General features: G+C 36.1%; 1 protein-coding gene across 2 annotated transcripts in view; it reads right to left on the minus strand.

The window, feature by feature from the left end:
• The window catches only part of LOC135205643 (signal recognition particle subunit SRP54-like), a 203,839-nt gene that overhangs the window by 16,223 nt on the left and 172,159 nt on the right, over positions 1–15,457 (minus strand). For both annotated transcript variants that reach the window (XM_064236461.1, XM_064236459.1), the window contains exons 7-9: positions 10,615–10,712; positions 8,874–9,002; positions 7,201–7,309 (exon numbers count right to left, since the gene is read on the minus strand). In XM_064236461.1, the coding sequence (XP_064092531.1) occupies positions 7,201–7,309; positions 8,874–9,002; positions 10,615–10,712 (336 nt within the window). The remainder of the gene's footprint in view (positions 1–7,200; positions 7,310–8,873; positions 9,003–10,614; positions 10,713–15,457) is intronic.

Raw genomic sequence — 15,457 nt, forward strand, 5'->3', positions numbered from 1 at the left:
TTGCTAATGCAATCGAATCCTATAGCAACATCACTTTATTGTATTCATCCGTGTGTGACGGTAATTACTGAATTCATGTTATAAATGTAGCTGAAGCTGATAAAGCAAAATTACGTGCATCAGCAACCTGGACAGAAGTCCCAAGCTTTTGTATGAATTCAAACGCAGCCGTGGTAAGAGAAAAGTAATAGCATGAAAGAGCTCATTACTGTTGTTTTCACACTGACAAAGGATTAATAAAGTGTATAAATTGTAAGGTTCGTAATACCTATGAAAACAAGTGAAAACGAACGGAATCGCTAAATTTTACGCCATCTAACCTGAGGGAAAAACTAGCTTCCAATGAGATGTATTAGTTAAATTTTGGCCTTAAATTACATCGTAAGACGAACAGTATGACTTCGTTCCATAAGTTAAGTATCCAGATATTCATTAATATGCTAACTAAGAACAAAAACATTAGCCGAGACCAAGTGATATGGTTGAATCTGGAGCCAAGGAAACAGACTAGCCGGCATCATTGTCTGTCTAAGCCACGCCTTCTTACAATAGTGCTGTTTGACGACAAGCTTCTGTAATTGTAATTTGATTGAAAAGTAATAAATTAATATTTTAAGGAAATTAAATTAACTTTATTGAACCTAATATTAATTTCAGCTGTCACTGTAATTTGATAATACGACTGGTAATTATTTGTAACTGTAATTGACATAAGCACAATGTAATTACTGACGGCAATTAGTCTGTTATAGGTATGAAGACATCATACATACGAATTCCTTATATCTGACATCTGATTATATGCCACAAGATACCTTATTGACTATGATAAATGTCAACATAGTTGAAAACACGTCTCCTTCAAGACGTTAGTACAAACCTGGCATAAGTGAGGAAGAGTTGTTACGTTAATCACGCTAGCCAATCAGGACAGAATGAGATGGATACGGCGACGCAAACCCGTATTCGTCATCAGCTGATTCCAGCATGAATGACTGCCGAGTTAGTTTATACTACGCTAATATGATGATACATATAAAACAATTATAATGCTTTAGTCGGACAGAATCTGATCTTCATTCTGTTCAATTTCATTCATATTGAATTATCCTAAGATCGGATTCTCGTTCGTTTTCAATTACACCTGTACTGAATTATCCGAAGTCAGAATGCCTTGAGCCTACAGCGTTAGCCACTATAAAAATCACTCTACCGATATGTAGTACAGCACATACTTTAGGCTAGGCTACGCTACTGTATATGCATACAACATACCATCGTGAACACTAGGCTAGCCGTAGTTAATTTTATTCGATTTCTCTACATACTGAATTATCGTAAGTCAATATGCATTGAACAGAGAATTAGTTGATACTAACAATTATCGTATCGTATAAGTAGAGGAAAGTAACCTTAAAAGACGAAGGAGCAGTACCCAACCCTTCAGAACCCGACAGACCCGAAACCAGATCTGAAAGGCCAACCATGGCCTAAAAGCTTCTGATGCAAGGAACTCGAAGCAGGAATACCCCAAAGAGGCTTTAAGGACACTCTATCTCTATAAACTACTACTTATAATAGAAAACCGACTCGAAGAAGCCTGCACTTCTCTTCCTAAACACTATGTAGCCTATTATCCCTACTCGTCTGTATCTGACCTAATTTTTTATCATCCTGAGAACTTACACATCGAAGGAAGGGGAATCTGCTGCCAACACTGCCTGCTCCGCGCCGGGGGGGCCGGCAGAACCTACCCACTTGGAGGCTTGTGGTTCTCCATTACCCCCAGCACCCGTTAGGGCTGGTTCTGGAACAGGCAGGGGGGCTGAAAAAGAACGATTAGAATCAACTATACTACTAATACCACTATCTCTATTTTGGTTAAATTATTCGTCAGGCTAGAAATATGCTTAACATACTAGATGATGACCTGTCCACTAATTTCTAGAATAACTAACTAGTTTCCTTGTCTCCTGACCAAGACAAACATCTCTGACTGGTATTGCACTGAACCTTCCTACACGAAATAACGAAAAGAACGTCGATCATGTGTGAGGGTACTCATCCTACACTTGAAGGGCGTGCAGAGCCGATGAGCACCAATATATCCAGCAGTAGGAGGCTCGATCGTCATAAAAGGCTCGATCGTCGAACTGTAGATGAAGCAGAAGCAGAGGCGTTTGCAGACGGCGACAACGTTTATTTTCTAACTTATCCATAGCGAGTACAAAGTAGCTATCCAAAGTAAAACGGGAGAAAAAACGTTAATAACAATCCAAGGTCGTAATCTGTATCCAAAATACAAAAACTCTTTGAGTGGGGTTGGGCTAAATGACCAAAAGTTCGCCTGATGTGGGACTGATCAGCATAGCATGGCGAACAAGAAACAATTGAGGAGAAAGGCCACTGGTGGCCGGTATTTGCGGCAGCGTTGCCCAACGGTAACAGAGGTAACGCATTTGACTAGATTTTACCTGCAGCGTTGGTAACGCTGACAGCTAAAATTACCCACTTAGTGGGTAAATATGTGGGGATATAGTTCGGGCTGGTCAGTGACCAGGGCTAATTCAGGTGTTCAGGGAGTGTATTGCAATATATAATTTTACTTTTAATTATATACCTTCAATATATTGATATTTTTGTATACCTTGTTATCCAATATAAAATATATACGTATAATTAAACCTACTACAGTATGACCTCTTACAAAATGCACGCTTGGGACCAAGCCACTGCCAGACCATAGAAAATGGCAGATGATAGAAATCACCCCTAAAAAACCCCCATGTAAAGTCTTGCAGTCTTGCCAGCTCATTCCACAAATATAGTGCTGTTTTATCAAAATTAGAACAAAGCTTAAGAATAATTAGTCATTGATTAGGTTTAATCCCTTAGCAAAATTCAGGCCTGCTCCATACCAGAAAAGGCCTATGTTGTCAATATTAAAAATTTGCTGAGGGGTGTAACCTTCCTTATTACTCATTTCCTTGAGTATCTCAGGAAAATTTTGGGCTGCTGCTTTGTCAGCGCTTGCTGTCTCATTAGTAACGGACACACTTCAAAAACCATTAGCATGGTTTTTGAAGGGATGAAACCATCTATGACTTGCAGCAAACGTTTCATCTGCAGCACTTTCTCGCCAGCCTTAGCCTTAAAGTCATCGAAATCGGCATGAGACTATGCAATACAAATCTTAGTCTCTGGTGTTCCATCCAGATACCTAAAAGGTTTTCCATTTCTTCTACCAACCTCCCCTGTCTCCTTACTTATAATTGTTGACTGCATTGGCACAGCACTTTTCACATGTTCCATAATTCTATTTTTGTTCATAACATTGTGCTGATAGTCAAGCAATTCATATTATACTGGTGTGCTACCTCAACTTTTTTCACCACTTTCTAATTTCTTTATAACTCTCACATTTTTTCCATTGAGATAGCTTGCCCCTTTTACCACTGCCACTATCTTCACTTGCTTTACACTGCCATTAGCCACGATATGTAAAGGATAGGCTTGATATTTCACGATAAAAGCACAGGAATTAATCAGAGCACAAGTGATAATGTCTTAACCACTTGCATAGATTTGAGTCTGGGACAGCGTACTGGCATATTGATGTCAGCTGCAGTGCTGTTCAGCGTGGGTAGTGGCAAAAATCGTAACTAGGCCAAGACGCACAATACAAAATTAGAACTTACAGGTGGCGGATGGAGTGCTCCGAAGAACTTTTAATTTACGATCACAGTTGTTCCTACATTATCTCTAAAAGTTTGTAACTTGAAAGTTCATATGTAGATGAGCAAAATATGGTTCTTTGTATCCTGTACAGCATATTTTCAGGTTTCATTGAATGTTTTTGTTGGAGATAAACTGTGCTTGTATATTTACAGGGCAAGCTTCAGTTCTGAAATTTTAAAAAATCCAAAAACTTAAATGTGTGGCGCTGCCTTTGTAGCCGCTCAAGAATTAATGATGGCTGATTATAAACGTCCCAGATCATGGGAGTTCCCAGACCTCTGAAAGACAGATTTTTGAGGTGGGAATGTACTGTGTATTGTGACATGTGACTATAAGAGCTAGTATCTTAATGGGCTGTCAAGGTATTGTACTAGTACCCAAGATGGTCTGTTTCATCCTGGTTCACATTCTGATGATTATAGGCTAGTAGTCACAGGCTAGTCTATATTGTACGAATATAACTCCTCAAAGATCTGTTTCTTTCAAAGATCTAGCCAGGGATTCTCCCCTCCCACCTCCCCAAAAGTCTGGATCTTATAAAGTTTTACTAAAGCCAACTGTAGCAACCATTAGTTATCCAAAATGACATGATACCCAATGCATCCTGAATGGCACTGTGTACATTTTCATCCTGTTTACAACCATTAAAACTCATTCTATTTAGAAAGTCCTTTTATCCACACATAATTATTTAAAATGACGATATCTGAATAATACACTTTACATAGCTATTAAAAATCTATCAAACAATTCAAAGGGCCCCTTAACCCTTAAACGCTGAGCTGGTATTTACCAAAGTGTCTCCCGTATGCCAGCGGCGTTCGCGAGTGAGTGCCGAAGCAGAAAAAGTTCTTTTAAAAAAATCACAGCACGCTTAATTTTCAAGATTAAGAGTTCATTTTTGGCTCCTTTTTTTTCATTGCCTTAAGTTTAGTATGCAACCATCAGAAATGAAAAAAAAAAAATTATCATATATAAATATTGGAATATATGTGAGGAAAAAATTTCTTATATAATTGTATACATATCGTGCTGTGAGCAAAACGGTTAAAGCTAATGAGTTAATTATTTTTTTGTTGTATTGTACACTAAATTGCAAAGATTTTGGTATATAAACAATTGTAAAACGATCAAAGCAACACAGAGAAAATATTATCACAATATGATGCATGAATTCGTAACACGTGGACATAAAAAAAAAAAAAAAAAAAAAGTTTTCAAAAATTCACCATAAATCAAAATATTATGCTAGAGACTTCCCGTTTGTTGCAAAATGAAGGTAATTGATTGAATATTACTAGACTGTAGGTGTTGTAGCTTACAATTGCAGTTTTTGACCATTTTGGTCGAGTTAAAGTTGACCAATGGTCAAATTTTTTCTATCTATCATTATTTATATGAAAATATTTCAAAACTTATAAAAGCTACAACCATGGGTTGTTTTTTGTTGTATTCTACATGAAATTGCACACATTTTCATATATAAAACTTTATGTAACTGCTAATATAAAATGGTGCAAACATTACGACAATCGGACGAAAAAATTTGATTTTTTCGGAAGATTACCGCGCGGATTTAAGGAAAAAGTGTTTTTTTCATAAATTCACCATAAATCAAAAAATTGTGCTAGTGACTTCCAATTTGTTGAAAAATAAAGGTAAATGATTGAATATTACTAGAATGTAAGATTTTTAGCTTACAATTGCGTTTTTTTACCATTTCGGTCGAGTCAAAGTTGACTGAAGGTTGAAATTTTGGCACTTATCGTTATTTATATGAAAATATTTCAAAACTGATAAAAGCTACAACCATGGGTTGTTTTTGCTGTATTCTACATTAAATTGCACACATTTTCATATATAAAACTTTATGTAACGGCTAATTCAAAATGGTGCAAACATTACGACAATCGGATGAAAAAATTTCAGATTTTTTTTCGGAGTTACTGCGCGGACATAAGGAAAATGTTTTTTTTCATAAATTCACCATAAATCGAAACATTGTGCTAGAGACTTCCAATTTGTTGCAAAATAAAGGTAAATGATTGAATATTACTAGAATCTAAAAGTTTTAGCTTAAAATTGCGTTTTTCTACCATTTTGGTTGAAAAGTCCAAAGTTTGACCCCGGGGGGGAAGGTTTTTGGAGTTATTTTGGGCACAATTGAGTTTTATTTTAATTATTGAAAACAATTTTATTTTCAAAAAACAAAAAACTTGGAATAAAAGAAGGTCTACAAACCACAGGGGTGGGTTGTTTTTTGTTGTATTCTACATGAAATTGTGCATTTTCATATATAAAACTTTATGTAATGGCTAATATAAAACTGTGCAAACATTTCGACAATAGGACGAAAAAATTTGGATTTTTTCGGCAGTTACCGCGCGGATGTAGGAAAAAGTTTTTTCTAAAATTCACCATAAATTGAAATATTGTGCTAGAGACTTCCAATTTGTTGCAAAATGAAGGTAAATGATTGAGTATTACTAGAATGTAAGAGTTTTAGCTTACAATTGGGGTTTTTTACCATTTCGGTCGAGTCAAAGTTGACCAAAGGTTGAAATTTTGGTACTTATTGTTATTTATATGAAAATATTTCAAAACTGATAAAAGCTACAACCATGTGTTGTTTTTAGTTGTATTCTACATGAAATTGTGCACAATTCCATATATAAAACTTTATGTAAGGGCTTATATAAAACTGTGCAAACGTTACGACAATCGGACGAAAAAATTTATGATTTTTTCAGAAGAGTTACCGCGCAGACATAAGGAAAAAGTTTTTTCATAAATTCACCATAAATCAAAATATTGTGCTAGAGACTTCCAATATTTGTTGTAAAATGAAGGTAAATGATTGAATATTACTAGAATATAAGAGTTTTAGCTTACAATTGCGTTTTTGACCATTTCGGTCGAGTCAAAATTGACTGAAGGTTGAAATTTTGGCACATTGTTATTTATATGAAAATATTTCAAAACTGATAAAAGCTACAACCATTAGTTGTTTTTTGTTGTATTCTACATGAAATTGCGCACATTTTCATATATAATACTCCATGTAACGGCTAATATAATTATGGTGCAAAAATTATGTCAACGTGACGAAATAATTTCCGAGATGTGTCGCTGATGCTTTTTAGTGCGAGAAGAAAGAAATTCGCGGTTGTGCGCCTGGGTAATGATTGTAAACAAAACAACAGCTTGATCCGTGAGCTCCCAGCATCCCCCAAGGCGCGTGATACAAAAGTTTTCGCCTAGTAGGCCTATAACTATTTTTCCGCGAATTTTTAAAAAACCTTTTTTCGTCGACGTACCATACGTCAGTTTGGCACTGACAGACAATTTTCGTCTACGTTTAATACGTCCAATCGGCGATAAAGGGTTAAAAGACTTTTAACACAAAAATAATTACCATTAGGACAATATTATAAACAAGAAGCAAACACAAAATCTATTTACCCTTATCCGTCATGCTGTCCATAATTGTCATGAGCCTCTTAAGTCGTGCCATGCTTTCTTGCTCACCACCTTTTGTAAGGAAGTCTGTGCTGAAACCAGGAAGCATACCCTAAAAGGAAAAGCATTTTTTTTCCAATTCATAAAATACACAAATGGATTTCACCAAAGGTTAAAAGAGGTTCTTACAGGAACACATTTTCAACTTAAAATACAATAGCTGCAAGAGCTACAGATTAACAAGAATTCATGTCACAACCTACTAGTACAATGAACAAAACACGTAAAAGTTCACCAGGAAACTTGAAGCTTTAAAAAGCTAAGGTAAAACTGAACCAGGTCACACTGATAGGCTGCAGTTATGCAGTAAGCAACTGGTAATTGTAAGATTTTCAATACAGTACTTTTATTTCTATAAAACTTATTATTGAGATCACAAAGTCACAATTCTAATCTTTCAAAGCACTAGCATGGAGGGTTTGTGCTTAACTGAGTGATGAAAACAAGGTGAAATATTAGACTTTGGATGGCAATGTGGGATTTAAGAAAAAATATGGAATGGATGAAGAGCAGAGCAGATGAAGATCTGATGGAAGCTGCAAGGAACAATTTGTAACATCTTCAGTTTAAATGCAGGGCAGTGTGCCATGCACTTCAACCACTGAAAGTGGTTCCCCCTAAAGGATTCAATTCAAATGAATTAAATACTTTGGTACTGACACTCAAGGTAGACACTGTAAAACTTAGCTAACACAGAATAACTTTACTTGTTTGAAAAAAAGATAACACAGACCCATCATGAACTTGTGTGGTAATCTTAAGGCATAAAGCAAACTTCTCTTCATGAATGGTATCAGTGTGATCCTACATTACTACTTTCATCTAGAGGTTAAATTGCACTTTTCTGTAAAACATTTGTTTAAATCGCTAGCATCTGACATAAAATATTTCAACTGAGAAATAAAAGATTAACGCTTCATCCGATGTTACACGAACCATAAATCATAGCAACTTCAGATGCTCAGTCACTATAAATCCTTGAGAAAAGACTATCTCAAATTTAATAAGTTTATTGGTAATCAATGAGACATTTAAATAATTTTTATTAAAGAAGAAATGGAGAAATTATACTTTCATCAAAAGAAAGAACATCTGAGAAATTTAACAGACTTTGTCATTACAGAAATTTGCATACAAAAGGCAACTTATAGCTTATTAACAAAATCACACTATGTAACTTAAAAAATTACAGTTGACCTTATACCCAATAATCATTTAAATCACTACAAAAATTAAATTTAACACTCTTCAGAGAGAACAAAATGGGAACTACTCAAGCTTACAAAGGTGATTTTCTTGTTTTAAGAGGACAATAGTAGTACTTTGGTAACTGTTTGTTTTACATATGGAATATTCACAACACTTGAAACAGTAAACAAATACCTCAAAAAGACATTTGCAATGACAATATATCAGTCAACTACCAGAATGTAATTAAAATTGGTACTATTTGCAAAAATATTTTTAAACTATTAAAAATAAAAGGTGGTTTCTAATTCACTGGTGGTGTAGAATGAAATGATGAGACCATTTTACAGTAAACTTTATTTTTCTATCCTGACACCTACTAAAAGTAGACTGAATCATAATGTGAAAACGAAAGAAAATAAACTTACCATAATTTGTGACATGGGACCCATTTTTCTTACATTCTGAAACTGTTCGTACATGTCTCGCAGCGTGAAATGGCCATGCTGCAATTTCTTGATAAGAGCTTCATTGTCTTCAAGTTTCAAGTCGTTTACCTAATAAAAAGAAAAGCATTTTACAAAGATCTCAGTTAACATAACAAACTTTGATTGTTGATGCATACATCTAATTTAAAGGGTATTTCTACCTCTAAAGAAGTAACTCCTATGTACGTTATTAATTTACTAAGATCGTGAAAACTGAGATAAGCATTAATACTGCTTTGGATGAACTCTGTAACTACAAGATAGCAGATATTCAATGAAATTTTAGATCTGACAGTCAGCTAAAACAATCAAACGAAAGGAAAATATTTCAACCTCTGTAACATATTAATTTCCATTAGTAATAAAGAATATGTTGCTGAAAACATTATAGAAACAAATATTACAGCACATGTGCTATCTTTACTATGAGATAAAACTGATAGTACATTTCTGAGACCCAGAAAATTAAAGCATAAAAATATTAGCACTAATCAATTATCTGAATCATGCAGATTTAGTGTTAAGCATTGAATCACGATAAATTAGTAAACAATACTTGCCATCTGGTCACACTATATATATTTAAATACATTTTAAAATTACTTCCACTTACGTTATTAATGCATTATAGTAATTGATCCACTGCAAATTTTTGTGCATAACTGATATTCAGTTGACAACCAGATAAGATATAATATTTACATTAAGATAGAATGTATCTATAAAAAGGGTCTTTATACCCATAACTCATATATTTGTGTAAAGGTTTAAAAAAAAAATAGGAAAATGCATAGTTGAATTGCTAAGCCCCTACAACTAAATCAATAAAATTAAATTTAGTGTTTAAGAATTTTTTCAAGAGGGATTAAAATATTTTTCCTTGGACCATCTGCTTAATCTCATACAAAAACTCTACCAAACTGCAATTTTCTTATGACTAAAGCACTTACTTTAAGGCCACTATTTACAAGATATTTATCACAAGCTGTGAGTAAAAATGTATATCTAGGTTATCCATATTGGTCACTTATGTAGATGCATAAACAATATACAATATTCAATAAAGATTTAATCAAAGCTGTTACATTTAAGGTCTAAAACTGTCACAAGGTTAACTGGAATCTGCCTTATTATTGGCAGCAAAGTAAAGAATTATAAAAAATACTAGATTTTTTTAGACCATACTGTACTGCACTAGTACATCTTTGCAAGACTTAAGTGACATCTTTTTATGAGATTCGCAACTCAAGTTGTCTCTCTTATCTTAGAGGGGTACGTAATATGACTAACAACTAAGATCAATAGCATTGTCAGATATTACCTTTGGTATGATTTTACTTTTCAAAGCCTGTTACTATTGCCTTTTATAAATGCCTCAATGTAATCAATCATATTAACAAAACATTCACATGTGGACATCTTTCTTGAAATCTACCCAAAACTAATAAAACTTCCTAAGTCTTTATAAATGATTCAAAGTCCCACATGTTAGATAGAGGATGAACGACCAGTTATATCAATTTCATTGATTAAAGACAAGACTTGCAAATATTAAGTATAGTAATGCAGGTTTTGTATGTAACCTAAAGATAAAGATAGACCATTTCATAATCTTAAATATAAAAATTAATGCTTAGTGCACAAACAACGTATAAAATAGTTAGAGTATATAGTATTTTACCTTTTCAATGAGACCTTCTATATCGCCCATGCCCAACAATTTTGATATGAAAGGTTTAGTTTTGAATTCTTCAAAATTGTCAATGTGTTCACCAGTACCTGATAAAAAAAAAAGGGTAATAAATATCTACAGGAAAGTTGTTATCATTCTTTATAAAAAGGTATGCATGACTGAATACCAAAGAGTCATAAATAATCTGATAAAGAAGTTAAAGAAATTAAGCATTTGTGGGTACTAATCTACTTGACAGTGCAACACACTTTATCACACTATTCCTTCAGCACATATATCTGTACATAAAACTACTTTAATTCATTCTATAATTTTCTGTGTTGAATCCTCCATACACTCGGCGACCCCATATAAAAATGGGAACCAGCTGGGAAGAAGAATCCTCCCTACACTAATAATCCCATAATTGCTTAAAACATTGTGAATTATTGTTTCCAAATCCTCTTTCACTTACAAAATCTGGTATACAATGAAATTTACACCATTTTACTTGGACAATCTTGATTATGTATATGTTTTCATAAATTAAATTAAATTTTACTTATTAATCAATGACATTAAATTAACCTCATAAAACAACATGATCAGAATTTATTTTACACATACACTGATTAGGAGGTAGGGTACGTACTTCAAATGTTCAAAATGTGAAGAATAAACAGAAGAAAGTATAGTTAGCCCTCAGTTATCCACTTTTTTACGTGTCACACACTTTTAAGTTAAAAAAAATTGCTGGATGAGTATATTAAGACAAACACTGTACATGATTTGAAAACCAATCATGGAGCAAATATTGCATGTTCTGAAGGAGAGAGAGAGAGAGAGAGAGAGAGAGAGAGAGAGAGAGAGAGAGAGAGAGAGAGAGAGAGAGAGAGAGAGAGAGAGAGAGAGAGAGAATGTACTATCGGCAAGAAAACTGAAGATACAGCTTTCATTAGTTTTCGTTCATCGAATTTCCCATTATATCATATAAGTTGAAACTGCAAAAGAAAAACATTCAGATACTTTAAAACATGATATATGTCCAAGGTACTTTGAATTTCTCAGATGGATTCATTCATAGAGATCTGGAAGATAGAGTGGGTGATAGCTGGTTGTGTTACTCTGTATCACGACGACAACATTTACTAGTTTTTCTCACTGAACAGGATTATTTTGCATCATCATAAGTGGTAATGGTCATAATTTTAATTTCTATAAATTTATGTTTGTATTCTGAGCATTTAAAGTTAGCTGGCGTCAATGGCGGTCAAGTTGTGATGGTTAAGGTAAGTTTAACAAATCTAGTAAATCTGCAAGAGCGTTTTCTATGATGTGAGGAGACGCCAAAGAACTATGGCAGGAAAGCACAAGTCACTGGATACTGACTTACATAATGGCTTTCACACTTTACTGACTTTGACTCTGACATGGATTGAATGCTATTAGTAGTTCTTTACAAAGCTACTGTCATTAAAAGGTTAAAGTAGCCTGTCCACTCGAAGACTTTCTGGCAATGCTCCCATTACAAGCAATTCAGAGTTAGCCTACATAGCTAACATGGCTGCATTACTTTGCCATGAGACTGAAAGATCTCCCAAAACATCAGCATTTTTTTGCCCGATATAAAACTTTCATTGCCTCTGCAATAGATATCGAGTTATTTGTAGCAATAAATATTTTTATTTTACGCAGCTTTTTTCATGAATGATTTGTGGATGAAAATTGATTTTCAAAAGTAGAGGCTACATATAGCAAGAGTGACAGAAACCTGTGGTTGAAATTTTCCACTTCTTTTTGGTCTTTGATTGTTACAGCTACTGTCAAATGAAATCAAGATTAGGGTATGAATTTCTTAGGGAATTAACTTGAATACTAATGTTCCATCAAATTTTATCTTAGCAACCATGTCACTTTGTTTCCTAGGAATCTGTGCACTGACTCGCCGCTCTTCCCTCTACCATTTCCCATCACAAGTCTACCACCAATAATATAATTCTCTCTCTCACTCTCTCTCTCCACTTCTAGAACGTACTCAATCTCTGAGTAAATATATGAATTGTAAATATATGAATTAAGTAACTATAAATAGGCCTATGCTCTCTCCCCCAACCCCCCCTTCTAAAACACACTTTAAAAATATATTACCGCTCAGCATCTCAAAGTAAAATGACTAAAGCACTATCTCTATGGATAGGCCTATTCTTAGCTCTCTCTCCCTCTCTATCATAATATTGCACTCATTCCTGTATTGTTCCTTACAATTATGATATTGTTATAATACAATAAAGTTTCATACATACTTACCTGGCAGATATATACGATTAGGGCCCACCCAGCCTCCCCGCAAGGAGACAGGTGGAAGAGAAAATATATGAGTAGAAAACGGGAATGGTTCCTAGTCCTGCCGCCCAGGGCAGGCCGGTAGATCACCTGACCTACCTGTAGCGAGTGGCGCAAAATTTGAATTTCTGTCGGGGACGACGGAGTCTTAGCTATGTATATATCTGCCAGGTAAGTATGTATGAAACTTTATTGTATTATAACAATATCATTTTCATACAATCAACTTACCTGTCAGATATATACATAGCTGATTGGCACCCTTCGGTGGAGGGTAAGAGACAGCTACTACTGGAATAGACAGGTAAACAACATCTGTTGTAGGTATAAATAAAAACCTTGGTTCCTACCTGATAGGTGGTAGACTTCGTGGGTGTTTGCCCCGTAGTCTGCATCACCTCAAGAAACTTTAGCGAGATATGTGATCTATGGCCAAGAATTCTTGTGGAACTGCCGAAGGGGTCTTATCCACTTACTCGGCAGAGCCTGAAAGGACTTTGTCAATGGGTGCTGATCCACTTATATGACAACACACCTTATTAAGGAGCACACAACCAATCCCGACCACCTGATCCTAACCACCATGTTAGTATTAAAAATTGCTCCGAGTTATCCCCAAACTCTTCGCAACAACCGTAACTCAAACCAAATTGCACACGCACACAATAATTTTCCAAAAAAAAAAAAGATACTCATCTACTAAAAGATATCACAAGAGTTCCTTACTGAACGGAAGTGACTGGCCGCCTGTGCGGTATCTGCACGTGTTCAGCAGAAAGTCTAGAACATATCTATTAGACTTAAGTAGTAAAAATTAAGGATTGTTGTTAGCTCCTGTACCCAGGATTGTGCCCGCAGACACAAAAGGACCTAAGGAAAAACATTTTTCATAGGTCACACGCACGTCCTTCAAATAGTGAGAAGCAAACACAGAATTACATCTCCAATATGTCGCTTCCAAGATATTCTTCAGTGACATATTTCTCTGAAAAGAGAGAGACGTCGCCACTGCTCTCACTTCATGAGCTCTTACTCTCAGGAGTTTGAAAGAATCATCCGTGCAAGCCTTATGAGCGTCCGTAAGTACGTTCCTGACAAAAAAGGCTAAAGCATTCTTAGACATAGGTCTTGATGGATCCTTCACTGAGCACCAAAGACCTTGTTTAGAACCTCCCAACTGTTTCTTTTTCTGTAAGTAAAACTTTAACGCCCTTACTGGGCAAAGAGACCTCTCCGGTTCCCTGCCGACGAGACCCGATAATCCTTTTACCTCGAAGTTTCTCGGCCAGGGATTCGAAGGATTTTCATTCTTCGCCAAGAATAATTCCTTGAAGGAACAGATGGCTGAATCTATATTGAACCCGACTTTGTCACTAAGGGCGTGCAGTTCACTAACTCTTTTCGCCGTCGCCAGTGACAAAAGAAATAAACCTTTTCTCGTTATATCACGAAACGAGGCCAAATGTAGGGGTTCAAATCTCTCTGAAGACAAGAACTTCAGCACTACGTCTAGATTCCAGTTAGGGGGAGAAGTAATCTTAGACTTCTTGGTCTCAAAAGACCTAATCAGATCATGTAGATCTTTATCGTTTCCCAAATCTAGGCCTCTATTCCTAAAGACGGCCGATAGCATACTCCTATAGCCCTTTATCGTGGCTACGGAGAGACGCGATTCTTCTCTCAGAAATAACAGAAAATCAGCTATTTCTGTTACAGAGGTACTGGAGGAGGACAACTTCTTCGACTTACACCACCTTCTAAAAACTTCCCACTTGGATTGGTAAACCCGGATAGTGGAAGTTCTCCGGGCTCTAGCGATCGAGCTTGCTGCTTTGCTAGAAAAGCCTCTCGCTCTGACAAGTCTTTCGATAGTCGAAAGGCAGTCAGAGCGAGAGCGGGGAGGTTTTGATGAAACCTCTCGAAGTGTGGCTGTCTGAGAAGATCCTTCCTTTGTGGAAGGGATCTGGGGAAGTCTACTATCCACTCCAGCACCTCTGGGAACCACTCTTGAGCTGGCCAAAAGGGGGCTATCAGGGTCATTCTTGTCCCCTTTGAAGTCACAAACTTCCTGAGCACTTGCCCCAGAATCTTGAATGGGGGAAATGCGTAAACGTCTACCTGAGACCAATCTAGCAGGAAGGCGTCTACTGCTAGAGCTCTGGGGTCTTCCACTACTGAACAGAAGACTTCCAGTCTCTTCGAGAGGAACGTGGCAAAGAGGTCGACATGAGGAGTCCCCCAACGAGACCAGAGATTGCGGCAAACGTCTGAGTGGAGGGTCCATTCGGTATGAAGGACCTGGTTCCTCCTGCTCAGCCTGTCCGCTCTCACGTTCCTTACTCCCTGAACGCACCTCGTCAATAGAGAGATGTTCCTTTGCGATGTCCACAACAGCAGGTCTCTTGCGAGTTCGTAAAGGGCATACGAGTGAGTACCTCCTTGCTTCCGAATGTATGCAAGGGCGGTTGTATTGTCCGCATTCACTTGTACTATTTTGTTGCTCACTAAC

This window comes from Macrobrachium nipponense, chromosome 24 (genome assembly GCF_015104395.2).
Source record: "Macrobrachium nipponense isolate FS-2020 chromosome 24, ASM1510439v2, whole genome shotgun sequence".
Lineage (NCBI taxonomy): Eukaryota > Metazoa > Arthropoda > Malacostraca > Decapoda > Palaemonidae > Macrobrachium > Macrobrachium nipponense.